The following is a 20,522-nucleotide window of genomic DNA, read 5'->3' on the forward strand; positions in this document are numbered from 1 at the left end:
CCTTCAAAACTGTTCCAGTCAAAATGTCTTTTTCCCCTGAGAAATAAAAACCAATGACCTACTTCCCCTGCATGTGTTATCTTTCATTTGTCCAGAGCCCCAGCACCTTTGATTGCCTTTGCATTACTTCTGTATTCTTTCCTGGGTTTGCAACATCATTACATTTAATGTCGAACGGTAAATTTCGTTTGCATGACGTTTCCTCTGCTTGGCCTGGTAACTAAAACGCATCTTGCAGCTGGGAATTGGGCACCGCATCCTTTTTAGAAGCAGGAATTTCAAAGAAGCGGTTGGAACTTGGCCATCCCTCGATCTGCTCACGGGCTCCAAAAAGACAAGACCTAAACCCGCCAGTCCACACTCAGCTGACACCCAAGCGCTTCCAAACTTTGGCTGCAAGATTGCAGAAGCCCACCAATAGCTTCTGCACCGGTTAACATGTTTGTAACCTTTGTATATGGATTCCTCAAAAATATTTAGCCAGTAGGGGAGAGAAGATATTTCTGAGCTTCTCGGTGATCTGGGAACCAACCACTCAGTATCGATTCCAAAGGAAGTTCAATTTTGTAAAAGTACAAATCTACGCCTAATTAGACACCTCTGTTTTTACATGCCGCGTGGACTCCTAAGCCGTATTGTCACAAGCTCTCAGTAACCTTACCATGCCTGGGGAATGCTGATTGCTGCCGTGACTCAGCACCTTTCCAGGCGAAGACCTCCGTCACAGAAGTTTTAGCCCAGGGCTACCTTACGGTGCTGTTTGCCATCACCTTTTGTTTACATTTTTAATTAGTTTCCACGACGTGTGATCTGCCCATACCCAAGTCAACCTGAAATTATTTTTCAAGACTGTGCAAGATGCCTCGCCTTCTTCATTGACACAGTTACCATGCTCTGCTGGTTACAGCTGCCACCGGGTTCATCCAGCCTCGCCTATCTGCACCTGCCCACGCTGCCGGTAGCTCATGGGGTTTTATTTACGCGTATTTTTTTCTTCAGCATTTGTTCCATTATTTTACTCTGGACTGAATACTTTCCGGATGGTGATCTCCAGAATCCCCTCTTGTCTAAGCCGCACGGGACTGTTATATTTAGCTATATGATTGAATACGTCCCCATGCTGAAGGACCGTACAGCCTTTAATTGTTAAACTCTTGCAGCTTATGAATAACCATGAGTAGCTTCCCGCTAACTCAGTCAAGCGGTATGACTGCAGTTCCGTGGATGCCCCACAAACACGCTTGCTCCCGGGAGTCCCGCCGGGCACGGAGGTTTTGTGCAAGCAACGTTGAAAAGGTATGGCAACGTTTATGAACCACGTTTAACGGCACTGCGCCGCGGGCGTTTCATAGTAGCTCGAACTACCACCCGAACATCGCGCCCCAGTGCGGATGAACCCCTTTTTCCGCGATGTGCAGATGCCGCCGGGCGGAAGGAGGGAGGACAAACGAGGCCGCGGAGGTACCGGCTGCTGCGCCCGGGCACGCCTCGGCGGCTGCAGCGGCACGGCTGGCGCGCAGGGCCCACCCGCGGCTCGCCTGAAGGCGCCCCGGGAAAGCGCTGCGGGCGGTAGAAGGGGGTGCGCCCGGCGCCGCCCGCCCCCCGCGCGGGAGGCCCCGGGAAGCCGGCACCAGGCCGGGCGCCGGCGGGCAGCGGCCCCCTGCGCCGCGACGGAGCCGCCGGCAGCGCCGCAGCCGCGGGAGGAGAGCGCCCACGGGAGGCGGCGGCGGGGACCGCGCCGCCGCCGCCCCGCGCGGCCGAGCCCCCCGCGGCGGCGGGACCGGCCCGGTGGCCCCTCGCCGCCGGCCCGGGGAGGGCGGCCGCCCGCCCGCCAACGGCGAACGCGCGCCCGTGCGGCCCACGCGCGAGCGGCGTGTTTCCCTCGCGCAAGGGCGGGGGAGGGGCAGGAAGGGCGTGGCCCGGCGGAGGGGAGCGGAACTGCGTCGGCGGGCGGCCCCGGCCAATCGGCAGCGCGCCGCTGGCGGGCGTCGCGAGGCAGCTTTACCGCGGCCGCCGCCGGCTGCGCCCCCCGAGCGCCGCCCGCCTCCCGGACGGCCGCTCCGGTACCCGCCTTGCGGGGGCGGCCCCGCCGCGGGGGAAAGCGAGAGGAAGGGGGCAGGAAAAACGGGAGCGGCCCACGTGATGGGCTGCTGCAGCCAATGAAGACGGCAGGAGGTTGCGCGTGGCAGGCGAAGGCCACAGGAGCCGCGAGCGGGGCGCGTGGGCCGGGGCGTTGCGCGGCGCCCCGCGCCGCGTGGAGCCGGCGGCGGGAGGCAGGTAGGAGCCGGCCGCCCCCGGGGCGCTGCCCGCCGTCCCCCTCCCCCCCCCCCCCCCCGGTTTTGAAGTTTTATTCGAGGAGGTGGCGTGAGGTGTGCGCGTCACGTGAACGCGGCGGCCCAATCACACGTGCGCGCTCGCTCCCCTTCGGCCGGGAGGGTCGCGTTTGAGGCGAGGGGGCCGCGGGGCGGCCGTGGCGGGGAGCGGCGGGCGCGCTGCCCTCGCTCTTGGCCCGCCCCCGCGCCGCTTCGTCCGGGGTCGCGGACGGACGGGGGGCTGGGCAGCGGCTGGCGGTCACCTGACGCGGGGGAGGGGGTTAAAGGGACCGAGCAGCCCCGCGGCTCCGCATCCGGGCTCTCCGGCCGGGAAGGGTCGGGTGAGGCCCGGCCCCGAGCAGCTGCCGCCTCCCAGAGCCGTCGCGCTCCCGGGGACCGTCCCCCGGCGGGGGCGTGGCCGGCGCCACCCGTGAGATGGGGCTGGGCTGCCCGCGCCTCGCCCCGCCCCGGCGGGAGAGCTTTTCCCGGGGACCTGCCCCGGTGCCGGGGGACTTGCCCGCCCCTCTGCCCACTCGGCGCCGCAGAAGGGTGGCTTAGGGGGTTTGGGGGGGGGATGGCTGCGGGGCCCCTTAGCCGGGCGCGCCGGAGGCGGAGCGTAACGGCTCGGCGGAGCGGCCCGAGGGCGGCCGCTGGCCCGCAGCGGCGCGCGTGCGCCTCGGCACGTCGCGTGAGGCGGCCGTTGGTGCCGGGCGGGGGCAGCGCCCCCCCGCTCCCGCCGCTGCGCCCTGCCAGCGCTCTTTTACCGGGGGCTCGGCTGCCTGGCGCGGCGCGCCCGCGGTTTTTCTGGTATCTTCCACCTTTCCCCCGGCTGAGACCGAGCGCCGCCGAGCCGAGGACGCGCCAGCGTGGCGCAGGAGGCGGCTTCGTGTGGCGGGATTGCGCGCTCAGCCGGCCGGGGCTGTCGTTGCCGGTCCCGCCGAGGGGAGCCGCATAAATAAACAACGGTGCTTTCCTGGAAGGGCGATGCGGTGCGGGTGTTGGGTTCCGTGGTTGTTGGTGGCCTTAGGTACCACGCTAGTTGATAGGCAGTTTAAAAGGGAGTTAAAAAAATCGTAAGGTGACCTCAGTTTGTAGTTGGTAGGCATGACAGTTAGCAGTTATTTCATCAGCCTGGTTAGGTGAGTGGTTTCCAATAATGTGGTTTGAGTTTCTTGCCTAGCTTCTTAAGATGTCAAAGCTTACGCACTCACACTGCCTTACTCCTATTCGTAGTGTCCAAACTCATGGGTCATCTTTTATCGCACTTGATGGAGTGGGCTAAAGCCCTGAAGATTCAAAGTTGCTACAGACTTTGAAAACCGAAGGCTGTGTAAAGAAGAGGGCTGGCTGATGAATTGGTCTTGCCTCTTTAAGGTGCTTTGCCCGATGCAGCCGCTTGCTCTGAGGCTGCAGCACCCTTTCAGTGCCCTCAGGCACAGTTCCTTGTGAGTCTGTATTGAGAACTGGAATGGGGTATTGATTCTGTTTGAAAAATGTTGCAGTGGGTGAGCATTTTTGTGCATGTGTTTATGTGGGGGGAAAAAAACGTAGTTCGTAGGTCTGGCAGAGATTGGCAGCATTCATTCACTTACGTATTCCATCTGGCAGCAGCTGACTATTCACCTCACCTACTGTTTGCTCAGTGTTGGTGCAGATGCTGTTGTGCCTGCCATGGGAGGGAAACATGCAACTGGAGGAAACCAATATTAGTCCCACTTGTGAATAAAGTTGTTTGGTCACCTAACAGAAAAATAAATTAAATTCTTTCTTTTTGAGCTTATGCCACTTCTTTTGCACTCAAATCAACTAGATCACTTCTAAAGTATGTGGTTGTCTATGTTGGCTTTTTAAAACCTAATTTCCTAAGGAATGGGAAGTCCAAGATACTCTTTTTACAAACACAATGAAATAGATCTCTGCCTAGAGCAGTGAGAAAGAGGCTGTTGTCCATTTGCTGTTTCATAGACAGCAGAGGATCTACTAAAAAATTCAGCCATGGTATGCACATAGGAAACAGTGCCATTAGCTGTGACACCAGCAAGGCTTACTTAATGTCTTGTTCTTCCATAATTAAGGATGTGGTGTGGTGTGTGTTTTGGGTTGGTTTTTTTTTTTGGTGTGTGTGTTGTGTGGTGGTTTTTTGTTTGTTTGTTTTTAATACTGGGTGACTTTAGAACAAAGAACGGAATGATGGTGGTAGAGTTGCTCTTCTCTTTCCAAGAAAGATGGAATGTGCTTTCACTGTTGGATTCTGGCTGTTTTTAGTACTTATGATAAATCCTTGATATATCTTTTTATGAACTGGATAAAGAAGAATGCAGTGAGAATGATATGGGTGAGAAGAATGATGAAGGCTTCTCGTGAGAAGAAAGCAACCAGAAGAAAGTTGTGGGTTTTTTGTGTTTTGTTTTGTTTTTTAAATCAAGCGCAAACCAGAAAGGTAGTAAGGGATGTGAGCAGCATAGAAGACAGAAGGTGAATGTGGGAGCCAGATAAAACATACCTACAATAAAAATGTTTACATTCATTGCTATAGTCACTGTCTTCAGGAAAAACCAATTTGGAGAATGACAAAATTGTGGCCTAATTACTGTTAAACAAATACTTGTGATGATGGAATTGTGCTGTTTTGCTGACTCTTGCAGTACAGTGGTTTCTGCTATGGTATGGTCTGCCTGACCGCAGGGTAAGTCAATAACTCAATAATGAAGATGGATGTAAACCTGGAACCCATCACCAACAGTCCGGTACTTTGGTTGGTGTTACTCTCCTTTTTACTGTAACTTAACAGGGGAATAGGGGGTTCCATGGCAGTTCTAACTTCATGAGCCATTGGTGACTCTGTAGCAATGAGTATTGCTATAAGACAACAGCTGAATAGGATAGTCCTGAGCTCAGGTGAGGGCTTTTTTACTTGCCTGACTTGTTTTGCTGAATTTTCTTATTTTTTGCTCACTTCTTTTTGTATGATGTGGACAAGATCCCCAGCTGAAGATTCATGTATGTGATAAAAGTTCCTCATGATGGCCATGAAGGGACTGAAATTCATAAAAATGGTGTTATTCCTGCTGACTATGCCTTGTTTCTGCCAGTGTTGCGTGGCAAAAAGCATGAAACATTGCTTTATTCTTTTACTTTGTAATTTTCAGTAGTTTAAATAACAGTATATTGAAAAAATACAGCCATTGGGCATACCAACGACTTTCTGATAAAATATGGAAAGTAATGTAAAATACATTATTGTAAATGTTGAAATAATAACATATTGTATACAGATAAAAAAGAGCAATTATTTGTATGAACACTGGCTTTTCTCCCTGCCCTCTCACTGCTGGTTCATACTCTATATAAATGGATTGTGTGTTTCCATTTTGCGATCTTCAGTGTTTGGGAAGATTTCTGTATTTCCCAAAAGTTCAGGTAACTTTCAGGAGATGGAGAATATTGTGCATTGTACATTGCAGGATTAGTGCTGTTAAACAAAGCACCAACTTTATGGGGCACTGAAAGTTTGGGCTTTTGTGGCAAAGTGTTAGTATTGGAGAGGTGAAGCAGGTATTTCCTTCCTTTCCCCCTCAAATGTTTGCCCTGTTCCTCTGGTAGAAGCTGCTGCTTTTGCAGGGGTGTAGCTGACAGTTGGTGAAGCACTTCCTGAACTACCACCTATTCATCCTGCCGTAGTCAGGGCTCTGAGTGTTAGGTGAATTTGGTTTTAGTATAAAGTAATTAAGTGAATTTGGTTTTAGTATAAAGTAATGCTCTGGGCTGAAATCTGATGGCGCACAAGCTGTGTCATACTTGCTGTGGGGATAGTGCATTCTCTGTGTGGCTGGAGCATGCGTTTTAGCATATTTACATCAGCAAGAAAACCTAAATCTGGAAAAGCAGATTTCTTGCTCTTTTTTTTTTCCCTGCATCAGTCCACTCCTTGCAATAATTTTTTTTTTTTTTTAAATCTCACACTTTTTAGCTAGATTCTGCCACCACTTAAACCCTTTCTTGACACTGGATTATACTTCCTCACTATAGCTAAAGGGAGAACTTAAGCTACTTCTCTGTCATAAATAAAATGATGTAAACTTTTTTTTTTTAAGTAGATTTGGGCTGGGATTCTGTTGCCTAAGGTCAGGGATCCGGAGCTGTCATAGATGCTGCAAGTTATTAGAGACGTCTGTGTAGAGCAAACATTCAACTCTGGGAGGCCAATACTCTTCTGGAGAAGCAGTTGGAGATGAGTGGGGCTGGTTATGGTATAGAAAATGGGACTAGATACCTTTCTATAGGCAGTTTAATCCAACCTGGAGTTTCAGAATTAACAGACTTTCTTGCGGGGCGCTACTGTGTTAATAATTCTCTAAAGTGGCAAAACATTGGCTAAAGAAAGTACATTTTTGTATTTTAACCCTTCTAGTGTGCGCATTGCACAGCATTTCTGACTATAACATCACTAGATTTTTAGGTCTTTTTAAATCTTTTTTTTTTTTTTTTAAATGGCCAAAACTTGGGACTTTGTATGATTGTCAGGGCTGCCTGGTTGTAGTTAGTAATAAACTCTGCTGACTGACGGCTGCTGTGGGCGTATTACATTGGCACAGTTGGTTTTGATAGCTGTTGTTTTCAGCTAGTGAGTCTAGTTTCAGCTACTGCTTGTTTTTAGCTAGTGAATTTGAGAGCTGAAAGCCTCCTTTATGCTCCAGTAGTAGTGCTTTTCAAAGTATGCTGTATGACAGAAACGTCCTGTTGTGTAGTAGAGATCTTTGTATTCGAACTGAAAAAGGGATTGCTAACAAAAAATGTAATCGGCACCTCTTTTATGTTTTCCACAGGTTGGCAACTGTTATGTTGTGCTTAACTATGTCTGCAACATATGTTGCTCTCCCACATAATCTTTAGCAGAGCCTGGGCCTTGTGACCCTCCAGGTCGTGATCTATTACTGAATCTTTTTTTTTGGAGACAGGTTAGAGATAAGAGTGGCTGAAGAACACAGGTTTTTTGCTATAGCTCCAAGTAGCAATCTCTGTGGACTGCTGGGTGACGAAAGTTACGGGCTCTGTGTTACTTGTAGTGTGTAGGCTTGAACTGGTGCTTTATGCTTGTAGGCATTACTGAAAGAAGGAATGTGATTTGCTGGGTAGTGAAATACTTCATACTTAGTTCATACTTTCAAGGTGCTGCAAAGCAGGGAATATGTCTGAAAAAAGCATTTTGGGGAAGAGGGTACTTCTTGGTAGTGAACATCAGCATTTCAAATACGACCATCACATTACTGGTTAGTATAAGCTAACTCCCTCTGATTGTGGAGGGCAGTATTCAGTTGATGCAAACCAGTTCATTTCTATGCTGCCAACTGGTGTTTAGCACAAACAAGGCCTTAAAACTGGTGTTTGTACTGATCTAAATGGGATGTAGTTCTTTATTGCAGTACTCCTGTTTCTTGTCAGCTATAAGCTGCTCAGAACCTGGTTACTTAAGCTGGTGGGAATCTGTGGTACTGCTGTGACTTCTACTGGTGAATCTGTTCTCTTGATAAACTAGAGGTTCCGCTCTTGCTGCAGGCAAGGATTTCTACTTGCATTAGGTAAAATGGTAGCAAAATCCCTGACAATGTCAACAGTCTCTGGTGTTGCTTCTCTTATTGTCACTGGAACATGTGGCTTGTGGGCCGTGAACGTGGCACTACTGTCTGCTACTCGGTTCTGTGTGGCTGCTCTTAGTTGTACAAATGGCCCTCTTGCTGAAGAAAAAAACTTATTTCTGTATTGACACTGTTCAGAAACATATTGCTTAATACACAATAGAGTGTCAGCGTATCCTGTGACCCTAAAACTTGATGACCGCTATATCTGTAATTGCTGTAGGTATAAAATGACTATTCCTGATCAACCTTGGACAACGTAGCTTAGTTTTTTAGTTGGTGTAATTATTTCTGATTGAATTTGTTAAGGGAAAGATACTGTGCTGTATCTGACACCTTGAGGCTGCTGCAGCTCCGTGCTCCCAGGTATAACCAGTAGTAAGGCTGAAAATGTATTCCCAGTAGGCACAAGCACATAGAGCACACGTATACATGACACATACATGTATACATGTCTGGCCACACAGATCAGGCAGACACACAGATACTTACAGGAACACAGACAGCAGCGACAGCCATATCCTGCTCCCCTCCCTATCCGAGCGGGATGGAGGTCTGCTAGTGAGAGAGTGTGTGTGTGTGTATATATATTTTTATATACACACACACATATATGTCTATATATGTACATACAAGGTAGATTCCCTCCAGCAGCTGGGCTTAGACACTCAGTCTGCCCAGCAGCTGGTTCCTGGATCCCAGTCTCCCCAGTTGCTGGCTTCTGGACACTTAAGCCCCGGAGGCCACAGCCCTGTTCCAGGTGCTGGTACATGCTGTCTCTCTCTCGGCTGGTTGGGACTACCCTGGTTCCCTGATGTCCAACACTCCTCTGCCCCACATGACCTTGCCCTTTAGAGAGACACAGATGTGCATACACACACAGAGCTGGTGGCACTCCCCCGGTCCCCCAGGTCCTTTGTCGAGCTGCGCGCGCCCCCCCCCCCCCAGTGTTTATAGCTAAACTGGAATGTTTTCTTGATTCCTTTCTTCCCTTTACTTTCCATTTGCTATATGAAACGTGAAGGCACTTGGCTGTTAGCCTTGATTTTTTTCTTGTGCAAAGATATTTTAGAAACTTCCAAGAGAGAACCGTAATGTGAAGCTGTTCTAGAGAATGGCTGAACATGACGCTTAAACAAAAGGAATACCTTGTCTTTGTGATTTTTCATATCTCTTTCCTTCTAATTCCTCTGAACCTTTTTTCCTCTCCAAATCTGCTGTTGTCAGCATTTGGGGTGCTTCCCTTCCATGGTGCCAACCTTATCTAGTATACGGATGTCGTGGTTTAACCCCAGCCAGCAACTAAACACCACACAGCCACTCGCTCACTCCCCCCCGGTGGGATGGGGGAAGAGAATCAGAAGAATAAAAGTGAGAAAACTTGTGGGTTGAGATAAAGACAGTTTTTAATAAGCAAAGCAAAAGCCACGCACGCAAGCAAAGCAAAACAAGGAATTCATTCACTACTTCCCATCGGCAGGCAGGTGTTCAGCCATCTCCAGGAAAGCAGGGCTCCATCAGGCGTAACGGTTACACCATCAGTCCGAACATCCCCCTTCCTCCTTCTTCCCCCAGCTTTATATGCTGAGCGTGACGTCATATGGTCTGGAATATCCCTTGGGTCAGTTGGGGTCAGCTGTCCCGGCTGTGTCCCCTCTCAACTTCTTGTGCACCCCCAGCCTGCTCGCTGGTGGGGTGGTGTGAGAGGCAGAAAAGACCGCGACTCTGTGTCAGCACTGCTCAGCAGTAGCGAAAACATCCCTGTATTATCAACACTGTTTCCAGCACAAATCCAAAACACAGCCCCATACCAGCTACTGTGAAGAAAATTAACTCTACCCCAGCCAAAACCAGCACAATGGGGCTAAAGCTTCCCTTTTGCCTCTGTCCATACATCTCCTTTATAAACTGCTAGAACTGTCAAAATCACAATCTTACATTCTTTCATATTTGCAGAATTTTGTATTTAAGCAGTTTCCCTGTACAGCGAATGTGTTTAATCCTCATTTTTTTCAGCCCGAGTTCATTCTTCTAGTTAAAAGGGAAAAAATACTTCATGGTCTTCTCCTACAGACCTGCCCATGTTACTGTTTGGATGCACGTTTTTCCAAGTGTCTTAAAAATGTATTTTCTGTAGTTACGTGCTTCTGAAATGATCTCCCACAGCATAAACTTCTGTTGCCAAGAAGCCTTCAAAGGGGTGCTGGCCTCTGTAACACTGCTCTTGTTTTGCCCATTTTCTCCATCCTAACAGCAAAGGCATGACTGTGTTAGTTAAGCTGAGGAGCAGCCCTGGTGAAGTTACAGTCTGCAGTAGGCAGCAGTCAGTACAAAATTCTGGTCTACTGGTGACTCTGCACCTTGGTGCCAGCCTGATAACTCTGATGCCTTGACTTTCTGGCACCGCTGGGTAAATCTCTCTCCTTTCGTAATGGATGCAGTATTGTAAAATAAATATCTTTAATGGAGAAAGGGAGTGGGGGGGGGCTTCACGGAGGTGTTTACCTGCAGCCATGCTGCATTTTGGTGTGAATTCCCTTAACGTTCTGTTTTAGCAGGCTTATTCTCAGTAGTGCCTGGTTTACAAAATGTAATTTCCTTGACATATGTGAAGGACTGCCAGTCTAGGAGGGGTGGTGTGGCACACTGCTTGGTTAGGTGCTGAGGGTGGGAAGACTCTGTTAAGGTTATGCCTAGACTGTGCTAAGCCAGGGTTGTTCGTTAACTAGTTTGCCTAACATCACACGGGACGCCAGACTCAGTAAACCTGGGGTGCGGTTTGACAAGTTTGTGTTAGCTGTCTGAAAGTCACGGGGCACTTCTGCAGCTTCGGTACTGTAGGGTCAAATTCCGACTTGAGCAGTGAAAACTTGCGCAGAGGGATGGAGACTAACGCTGATCCCGGCTTTAGCGTTACCTCCTCGACTGACGTTTTCCCCGGGGAGGAGGGAGGTGTGGGTGCCCGCGTTCGTGCCTCGGCGTCAGCTCTCCCAAGTGGCCTGGAGCTGTGGTGCGCGTTGCCTTTGCAGAGGAGAAAGGTGGCGCTTTCCCAAGAAAGCGGCGAGGGAGGAGGCAGCCTCTGCCCCGGGGATGGCGGTGCGGTGCCGCTCCGGCCCGCTCGCAGGGGAGGCTTCCTTAACGCCGCCGGTGCGCCGTGGCGCGCAGGCCGCGGAGGAGGCCGGCGAGCGGCGGGGCTCTGCCGGGGCGCGGCGCGGCGCTCGCCGGCTCTGCCCAGCCCGGGCGGCCGCCGGGCGCGCATCCCGCCGGCGCCGCCCCCCGGCCGTCGTGTGCCAGCGCGGGAGGCGTCCCCGCCGCCGGCGGGCCCCGGGCCAGACCCGTGACCTGAGGCGGGGCCCCGCCTCTCCGCCGGGGGGAGCGGTGCGGTCGGGCGCCTCGCCCGCGCTCGTCGGGCGGCAGCGGCGGGGGGCGGGGCCGCGGCGGCGGCGCCGCCGCTCGGAGCCCCGCGGGGCTTCGAAGGCGGCGGCGGCTGCCGGCGCCGCCGCGGTGCGCGCGGCGCAGCGCCGCGCCCGCGCCCGTTCGAGAAGCTTCCCCGCGCGCGGCGCTGCGCGGCGCGGAGCCAGGCCGGGCGCCGGGCCCTGCGCTCGGCGCGGGCACGTGACGGGCAGGCGGGAGGGAGGGGGGCGCGAGCTGGCGGCGCGCCTGCGCGCGCTGCGGCGCGGTGACGTCACCGCGGTGCGCACGCACGTTGTCCCCAGCTGGCGGACACACGGTCCGCGTGAGGAGAAAGGAAGTGGGAGGCCCCTCGCCTCGCCGCACGGTAACTACCGGGGAGCGGGGGCGCGCCGGGGGCGCCGGCTCCCGGCGCCGGCCACGCCGCGCGCAAACTCCGCGCGCCTCCTCCCGCCCCTCCCGCCCGTCGCCCCAACTGCGAAAATTAACACCAGGCGTAGCCACGAGGCGACGGGGCCCGGGCCCGCCGGCCGCTCCCCGGCGGCGAGGCGAGGCGAGGCGCCGCTTCGGGGCCGCCTCGCCGCGCGCGCCGCGGGGGCGGGGCCGCCTCGGGAGCGCCGGCCGCGCCGCGCCCCTGTCGCCGGGCAGGGCCGGGCCGGGTCCCGGCGAAGAGCGGCGCGGCTCCCCCACGTGCGCCGGTCCCGCAGCCCTCCGCCTCCGCCAGCCACCGCAGGCGGAGGTTCCGGCCCCCGCCGCTCCCGGAAAGGCTTGGGCGGCTCCCGGCGGCGGCTGCCTGCCCCCATCCTGAGGCTTCCGGCTGGGGCCGTCCGGCGGGGGCGGGGGGGGAGCATTAAAAGCGACAAGTGCGCCGCTTGGCCGGTGGCCGTGACGGCACCTGCCCCGGGCGGGGCGCTCGCCTCTCGCCGCATCGGGCGCAGCCTGCCGGGCCGGGGCCGCCGGCACCGCTGCCGCGGTGTTGAACGGCAGCGCCGCGCGTTCAGCGCTCGCTGCCATTGGACCCGGCGCCGGGCTCCCGTCGGCAACGCGGCGGCGGTTGGCGGGCTGTGCCGCGGGTCTCGCGCTCCGCAGCTCCCCTCCGCTGCGTGATGGCTTTTCTCACGCGGGCAGCGAGATGTCGTCATCGGCTCGCTGTGCCTAACGGTGCTTGCCCTTTCGGCACGAGAAACCCATGCAGGACTCCTTGCCTGTGAGCATTGTGTACATAAATCGTGGTCTTGTTTGCAGGTTGGGGTGTTTTGGGTTTGGTTTTTTTTTCTGGAAATGGGTTTTCTCACATCTGATCATCTTCTTGCTTTTAGCACATCTCAGCGCAACTTTGAGTATTTTTGGCCACTGCTCTCTAGTTAGATGTTGCTTCTCAAATATAAGGTCTGTATATGGGCGGAGAAGTTAAGGATCCGAAGCTGATTAGAACTTCAACTTCCACAAATACACACATTTTCCTTGAAAAACTGGATTAGAAACTCCATGCTATAATAAAATAGGCTAGTGTGTGTGCATGACCTAGTGTAATAAAATGTGTGAAATTGTTCTTGTAATAGACCATGTTAGTGCTGAAATAACGTAGCTTTTGGCTGCTGTAATTGCACATAATCACATTGTAACCACACACATCTTTGACTTGGTACTGTGAGCGGTGCTTATGGTAGAAATAACTACAACAGTGCAATGTAAGAACTTTAAATGTTGGGAAACAAGCTGTGACCTCTAGCTCTTTGTACGCATAGAATTTTTGCTGAATGCATGGTGGTTGAGCTTTTTTGAATTTTATTTCTGGCATGTCTAAGTTCCACCTCAAGTAAATTTAAAGTTACAGGCTTTCTGCGTATCTTACACCATCAAAGCGATTTCAAATCTGGTTTATTTCCTTCATGAGCTAGTACAATTGTGATGTATATTGCACAGCATTAATGCGAACTGACTTTATGATTGTATGTTCAAAATACATATAAACATGCTGTATGTGTGTATAGAGAGGGTAAGTTGGTGGAAAATCACGTACAGCTTAGGATGTGATTTCTTTCTCCCCACTCCATGTATCTGATTTTTAGTAGAGATTTATCTTTCTATTGTGTTTTTATAGACGAACATGGAAAAGGTTTTTTTGGGGATAGCTTTTTGTGTTGCTGGGACTCCAGATGAGCTCTATTGAACAAGCAGGGCAACATTCTTAAAATAGAAAATATGAAGCTGATTTTGAACAGCTAATTCATTTTGTGTTCTAGACTCTATTAAGTAGTCGTGGGTGGGTGGTTGTGGGTGTGTTTGTGGGGAAGTGTTTCCTCCTCAAAGTAAAACTGAAAACCAGATCTTGTGTCTTCACAGTTCTCAAAACCTGTGCAGAACAGTTTGGGGTTTTTTTCCTCCAATTTAACTTTTACATGAAGTTTTAAAATGCAAAGTTTAAAGGGTGGAAGCGGAGCTCTCATATTTCTTAGGTGTCAAGAACATTTATCATGGAGTATAAATTGCCTGCCTCTTGAGCTTTGAGGTCATTTCCCGCATGCATGTGGCAGCTGGTTTGCACAGAGGAGTGTTTCCTCCTGCAGTACCCTAGTCCTAACAAAATATACATGTGTTACTGAATACCCAGTTCACTTAAAACTCGTGGATTTGAGTTAATTCTCTGGAAAGAAATATGATTATTTTCAAGCAGCTCACTCCTAGCGATGGTGATTCACCCGTCTCTGGTTCCCACCAACTAGGCGTTTGGTACAAGTATCAATCATTTTTTGTCAGTGTTGTATTCCATATATAATAAGGATCAAAAGACAAACGTCTGAATGTGGGAATGGCATTCTTGTGAGTTATCATAAGTGCTTACTTTAAATTTTCACATTGAGAAATGTAAAGGCTGTTTGAAAAATGAAGTTGTTTATGATCTTTTGTTAGTGTTGACATAATACTTAACCTGTGAGGTAGACACACAAAAGTGGAATTGTGTATATGCAGATAAAGGTAACTTTTTTTTTTTTAGTTCCCTAAACAGTGATTAGGCTGGTAATAACAGTACAAATGTTTTCTCATTCAATTTAAATTATTTCAATAATTTAGAAGATAGAGGTAGCTAAGGTTGCCTGGTGCTTCATATTCATCCATTTAGTCTTAGCTGAATGGCCTTTTGGGGGGTTAGTTTGTCTATTTTTCCCCAAAGCTTATCCGTTTGAACTGTCTTTTCCCCTTCTATTCTTTGTCTCTGTCTTGGACAGATGTTTAGAAGTTCTTGGTGTTGGGGCGGGGGGCAGCAAAGGAATCCCAACCACACAAACTTAGTCTTTTTCAGTGAAGCAATTTAGGGAAAACATTTTTAATATTTGGGTTTTTTTTTCTTTTTTCTTTCTTTCCTCCTTTTCATTTTTGAGAAGTTTTGGACCTCTAGGAACTCACTCTTTCTGGCAAGAGCAAATGACTTCTGCCTTTGTGTCACAGATGTGCTATTTGCTCTCCTGAAAACTTCTGCACGTCTTGTCAAATGCTGTTTCTTAAGCAAATGATCTGAAGAGCTGAGGCAATATCAGAACAAGGAACACTGAAATATCAAACAAAGCAAGGAGTCCTGTTGTGGCAAAGCATTACATGAAAATGCAGTTTAAAAGTGTCACAGCCCCCATGTCTATAAGGCCTAAATTATATACACACAGGCAATCTTATTTGATATATCCTAATTGTGCTTGATTTTATAGCACTGATTATCTTTTACGTTTATAATGTGGAGAACTGTTACAAAAAGAATTTCTCGTGAGACTTAATTACTTTCTTAGACTGTATTTGAATAATTTTAACTGGGTTTTCCTTTTTTCCAGAATGGTGAACACGCATAGAAGATTATCAGAACTGTGTAGAATTTGCATTTGATTTGAGAGCTTGTAAGAGCGCTCATCATGGAGAAACAGCAGATTGTCTTGGGTAGCCGAGATGGTGGGACTGTGTCTGGTGCAGCACCTGCTTTTTTTGTCATCTTGAAACAACAGCAGGGAAACGGTAAAGCTGACCAAGGAATCCTAGTAGCAAACCGTGATGCTTGTGCTCTCGCCAGCAGCGTATCAACTCCAATAAAATCTAAAGTCAAGACCTGCCTCCCAGCTGACTGTGTCTCAGGGGGCATAACCGTCACCCTAGATAACAACAGTATGTGGAATGAATTCTACCATCGCAACACAGAGATGATTCTGACGAAGCAGGGGAGGCGCATGTTCCCGTACTGCCGATACTGGATTACAGGTCTGGATGCCAGTCAGAAGTACATCCTAGTCATGGACATATCTCCTGTGGACAATCACCGATACAAATGGAATGGCCGTTGGTGGGAGCCCAGTGGGAAGGCAGAACCGCATGTTCTCGGGCGAGTGTTTATTCATCCAGAATCCCCTTCTACTGGCCAGTACTGGATGCACCAGCCGGTATCCTTCTACAAACTCAAACTTACTAACAATACCCTGGACCAGGAGGGTCATATAATCTTGCATTCTATGCACCGTTATCTGCCACGACTTCACTTGGTGCCTGCAGACAAAGCCACAGAAGTCATCCAGCTCAATGGCCCCGACGTCCATACATTTACCTTTCCACAGACAGAGTTCTTCGCAGTTACAGCCTACCAGAACATCCAGATTACCCAGCTGAAAATAGATTACAATCCTTTTGCTAAAGGATTCAGAGATGATGGGTTGAATAGTCGACCTCAGCGTGATGTGAAACAAAACAGTAACTTAGAATTGGAAGGAGGTGATGTTTTTAGCGCTGCTGGCATTCGTGGTCGCCCTGCTGAAGTTGATGCATTAGATTTGCATCAGAGAAGTTTAGATTCTTCATTCATTGGTCAAAACCCATCAGACATTGATCTGGAAAAAGAGTCCTTTAATGCAGAAAGGGACTTCCTGGGTTTCCTGGACACTGACCTGTCTTCGGCTGATATGCCAAAGCTAAAACAAGAAGTCTCTGAAAGGTGGGTTAACTTTCTATTTTTAGCACAAATACTGGTTGAGTGGGGTATTTGGTAAAACATTAAATAATAGGATGCTCAGTGTACAGAGTTACAGCTAAAGTTTGCCTGAACTGAAATGGCAGAACACTTAGTATTATTAAAAGGTTTTCTTTGCTTAAACAGTCATGTATCAGTCTGGACTTTCTAATGTGTCTGAGGAGTGTAAGAATTCAGTATTTTTTCCTATGTTGCTTTAACTGCCTTTGTAAAGAAGTGTTGAGGGATTTCTCTTAACGTTTTGGAAGACTAAATTTAGTTTTTCAGAGTTTTAAACAAAGCACATTGCAGTCATCAAAACATTGCCTTTCTTTTTAGGGTTGCTTACCACAGCGACATGCTGTCTCTGTGTCTTCAATTTCCATTAGCGGATGGGTGAGGGTGTGTGGTGTGTATGGGTATTTAGGTTGGGTATGTATAGGGATTGCTACGAGGCAGTTGTAACTGGCAGCACGCCACTGTTTTGTCAATAACTGCTTATGAGAATTCTTTTATTCCACAAAGTAGTATGAGGTAGCCTGCCTGTTGGTAGTCAGTTGCCTCATGTTTGCTGTGAGGTAAGAGAATCTGCACCTAGGAAAGTACTTCAGAATAACTGTTAACGCTGTTCAGAACTTACTTTACTCTGTGGTAATTTTACGTCTATGTACTTATCCAGTATTGACTTTTTGAACCATTCTATTCGTATCACACAAACAGTGGTAAAGCAATCTAGTGTATATTGAGAGCCTACCCATAGTATGGAACCTGCTAACCAGTAAGCGTTCGTGTTGGTAAAGCAAGCCTGGTGAAACCTATTATTTTACTGCACTTTCACGTAGTTTCCAAAATCTAAGCAATAGAACAGAGCAGATTTAGTGAATAGTTAATCTGTGTCAAGAGATGTTAGAAATACTTCGAACCTAAAGAAGTGATTTAAAAAAAACAAACCAATGTTTCTCTCCTGCCGTGTTTCTTCACGTCTGTCTGTGAATACCATACTTAATCTGCCAAAGATTTAGTGACAAAAGGAGCCTTACATAGATCAGTACACCAATAAATTATTTAACTTCAGGATATCAGGAGGATGTTAATGGTGTAATTAGAGGTCAGTTCCTAGAAGAAAAAAAGTTGTATTTATGACATAATTATACAGTTTGTTTCAAAGGCTGTATTACTATCCTACTTACGTGTGTTTTGGAGAGGACAGAGGTTTACTCGATTGGTTTTTTTTTTTCCTTGCAGAAGGCTTCTCCTTGCCTTTTGAGTAACTGAAAAACTTCAAATTACAAAGTTCTCCATTCTTTGAGGCTTTATTGAGTTTAGTTGTAATAATTGTTAAGAATACTGGAATTGCTTTGGGATCTAGAGTGTCTAATCTTTCTTTTTCAGTATTTTCCTGTGTCAGTATTAGGAAGAAGAATGTCTTCTAGACTTCTTATATTCTCCAAAAATGTTGTTGTAAGTTCTAGAGAAACACATCTTGAAGACTGAAGGTACTCTGATTTCAGAGGGGATGGGCTTTCTTCAGTTCCTAAGAATACAGCATGGAGAAGTGTTTAGATAACTTTGCATGTTGGAAGTAAAACAGTAAAACTCTGAAAATAATTACTGAAAGGTTGATTTTGTCTTTAAAGTGACATTTTTTTCTTCTTGGGGTCAGCTGCAGTTAAAGTTAAAATTTTGATCATTTTGTTTGCCTGAAGGGGTCATTGAAGCAAATTATTTGGAGAACTGTTTGAATTGGACAGCTTGGGGCTTTTTTGTTCCCTTCTTTCCCAAGGAATAAACCCCATTGTTTTAAGGACTCAAGGACCTTCCTTAAGAACAGATGATGCAAATTGGCAGACTTAATTTCTTTTGGTCCAAAGCATCTTAGATGCCTTCCCTGGTTTCACCTCCAAGACAATTTATCTCTGAAATGTGCCAAAAGCTGCACAGACAGGGAAAGGCTGTGAAGGGTTTTTCTCTATTCTGGGCTAGGAAGCATCTATCATTTCATGAATAAGTGTTACCACAGTCCTAGAACTACCCTCAAGCATTGTCCAGCTTTTTGTTTTATGTTTTTTGTAATCTACGTGAAAAAGTCAGGTTCTGTACTTGGAAAGAGAAAAACTGATCTCATCCAAGAAATGGCAGAACTGTCTTTAAAGTGTTGGAGTTTTTCAGAACATTGGTTCTCCTTTTTCCTTCAGATCTGTTGACAATGTTTTCATGCCGTGCAGTTGAGATCTGTTCATAAATATGTCAGCCTTTCAAGGACAGTGTTGAGTGAGTGCCATTTTTCTTTATCAAACTAGGCACATTAATATTTACATATTAATGAAGACTGGGCAATTTTTTTTTTTTTCATAGGCAAGCTATTACTAGTAGTTGATAGGCACTATCTCGCTGTTACGCAGGGTAGTGATTTCTGCTGAGTTTAGATTTGGGTGAGAGTCAGAAGTTGGGAACTGCAGCCTCTCAGATAATGCTCTCCAAAGGAAGTGGAGTTCCTAGTGCTGTAGTGAGTGATATTTCCCCCCAGTGCTCAATTTTTCTGACATTTTTGAAAATGGAACTATGTAAAAGGTTGCGTGTACCTGAGAATAATTTTAATCTTGAGTTATTAGCACACTTTGGAAATAAAGGACCGCTTTCTTTATACAAGGTGGTACGATTTTTTTTTTTCCCTTCTGTGGCCTGGTAGTATGTTTAGTTTCATCAGGTGTATTGTAAAGAAAAATGGTTAATTTGAGTTGTGGACGCTTCTGTAGGAATGCTTATGCCTGGAACCACTCGGATGTCGGGGGCATGGAGGGAACCATAAGCAAACTTCACTGGTTCTTAAGTCTGACAGGCTAATGTACCCTTTCTCCCTTCCAAGGTCTTTTGAATTTCCTGCTTCAAAAATACAAATACCGTGGGACTTTTAATGCTCCAATAGTCTTGTTTTTCTAATTGTGTTGTGTTTAGTCTAACAGTTTACTTTTCTTTCCTCCTTGCCTTCCTTTTGGAAGAGGAAGGCAAGCAGTCATCCTTCAAACCTCATCCACAGGCTGCTAGATCAATTCCAAAAGAAATCTTTTTTTCCCATGGTGTGTTTTAAAATGATCTACTTAAAAAAAATCCGTATATCTCAGTACTTTCAATAAATGAGCAGCTAAATGGTTTTTAATTTGGCAAAATGCAAGAAAACGATTTATCTGCTTTTATTGTTTTATTGTGAGGGTACCAAATATATTACTTGGGGTATAAAGAAGTTTGCTTAAATATGAGCATTGTTCCATATTGGGCAAAGAAAGAGCTAGTTAAGACATTATTTCACCATTTTTACCTGATCTCAGATTAAGCCGAGGATTTTGAGAGGACAAACTTGCATGATTCGTCTTCCCATAGAATATAGGAAGAGAAGTTTCTGTGACTGCTTATGTTGCACATAACTTCACAAACTAAGGGCCAAATGAAATTACTTCAGTGCTAAAAAGCAACTTTTCTTGTTGTTTGAAAAGTTGATAATGGCATCTGAATTTAAAAGTCTAGAAAAATGCTGATCAGCATTTTGTCCAAGTACTTGATCTTCTCATACATACACACACACAGATGGGTGATACCTCGCTCTTGTCACCATCTGGCTCATGGTTGCAATATGCAGAGTAAAATAACACTTGTGTCTAGAAATTTCATTTTTACAGCAGGGCTTCTTAGTTTTGGATACTGTCCAGATGCCTAATAGAAAGGTAATCCTTAGCTTGAGTATACATCTTGCAACAGATAAAGGAAAAATGGCTAGAGAAGTCCAGGCTTTACTGGGCTTCCAACTGGAAACAGTAACAGTAGAACTCAGATGAGAAATTTATTCCTGGCCAGCAAATTTATTAGGTTTTTTTGTCTCTTTAGTTTTGAGAATTTTAAGATAGAGGAGCAGATCGCTCAGATCTTCTTAATAGCATTCACTTTAATTGTGGATCTGCTGTACTGAATCAACCTCTAGCGGTAATGTGACAGAATTTTGAGTTGCCCATAACCTGTAAGTAGATTGTCTTAGAATTTCTTTCACAGTAAACTCACTGAAGAAGAAAGGCTTTTTAATCTTACATTTGACATCCTTAATTAAATGAAAGCTAGAAACTTTCTACTAGGAAACTCATTGGCCAGAGAAGACAGTAGACAAAACAGGACTGGTATGCCACTCTACTGCTG

The 20,522-nt window shown here is 47.8% G+C and overlaps 1 protein-coding gene across 6 annotated transcripts in view; it reads left to right on the forward strand.

The window, feature by feature from the left end:
* The first annotated feature begins 2,222 nt into the window (after nucleotides 1-2,222).
* Nucleotides 2,223-20,522, forward strand: part of MGA (MAX dimerization protein MGA) — a 61,971-nt gene continuing 43,671 nt past the window's right edge. For 5 of the 6 annotated variants that reach the window (XM_076344637.1, XM_076344641.1, XM_076344639.1 and 2 more), the window contains exons 1-2: nucleotides 11,657-11,726; nucleotides 15,184-16,325. In XM_076344637.1, coding sequence (XP_076200752.1) covers nucleotides 15,262-16,325 — 1,064 coding nt within the window. In that variant the 5' untranslated portion in view covers nucleotides 11,657-11,726; nucleotides 15,184-15,261. Of the gene's footprint in view, nucleotides 2,278-11,656; nucleotides 11,727-15,183; nucleotides 16,326-20,522 lie in introns of those variants that run through there. The other variant, XM_076344638.1, reaches the window with a different exon arrangement.

The sequence above is a fragment of the Aptenodytes patagonicus genome, chromosome 7 (genome assembly GCF_965638725.1).
Source record: "Aptenodytes patagonicus chromosome 7, bAptPat1.pri.cur, whole genome shotgun sequence".
NCBI lineage: Eukaryota > Metazoa > Chordata > Aves > Sphenisciformes > Spheniscidae > Aptenodytes > Aptenodytes patagonicus.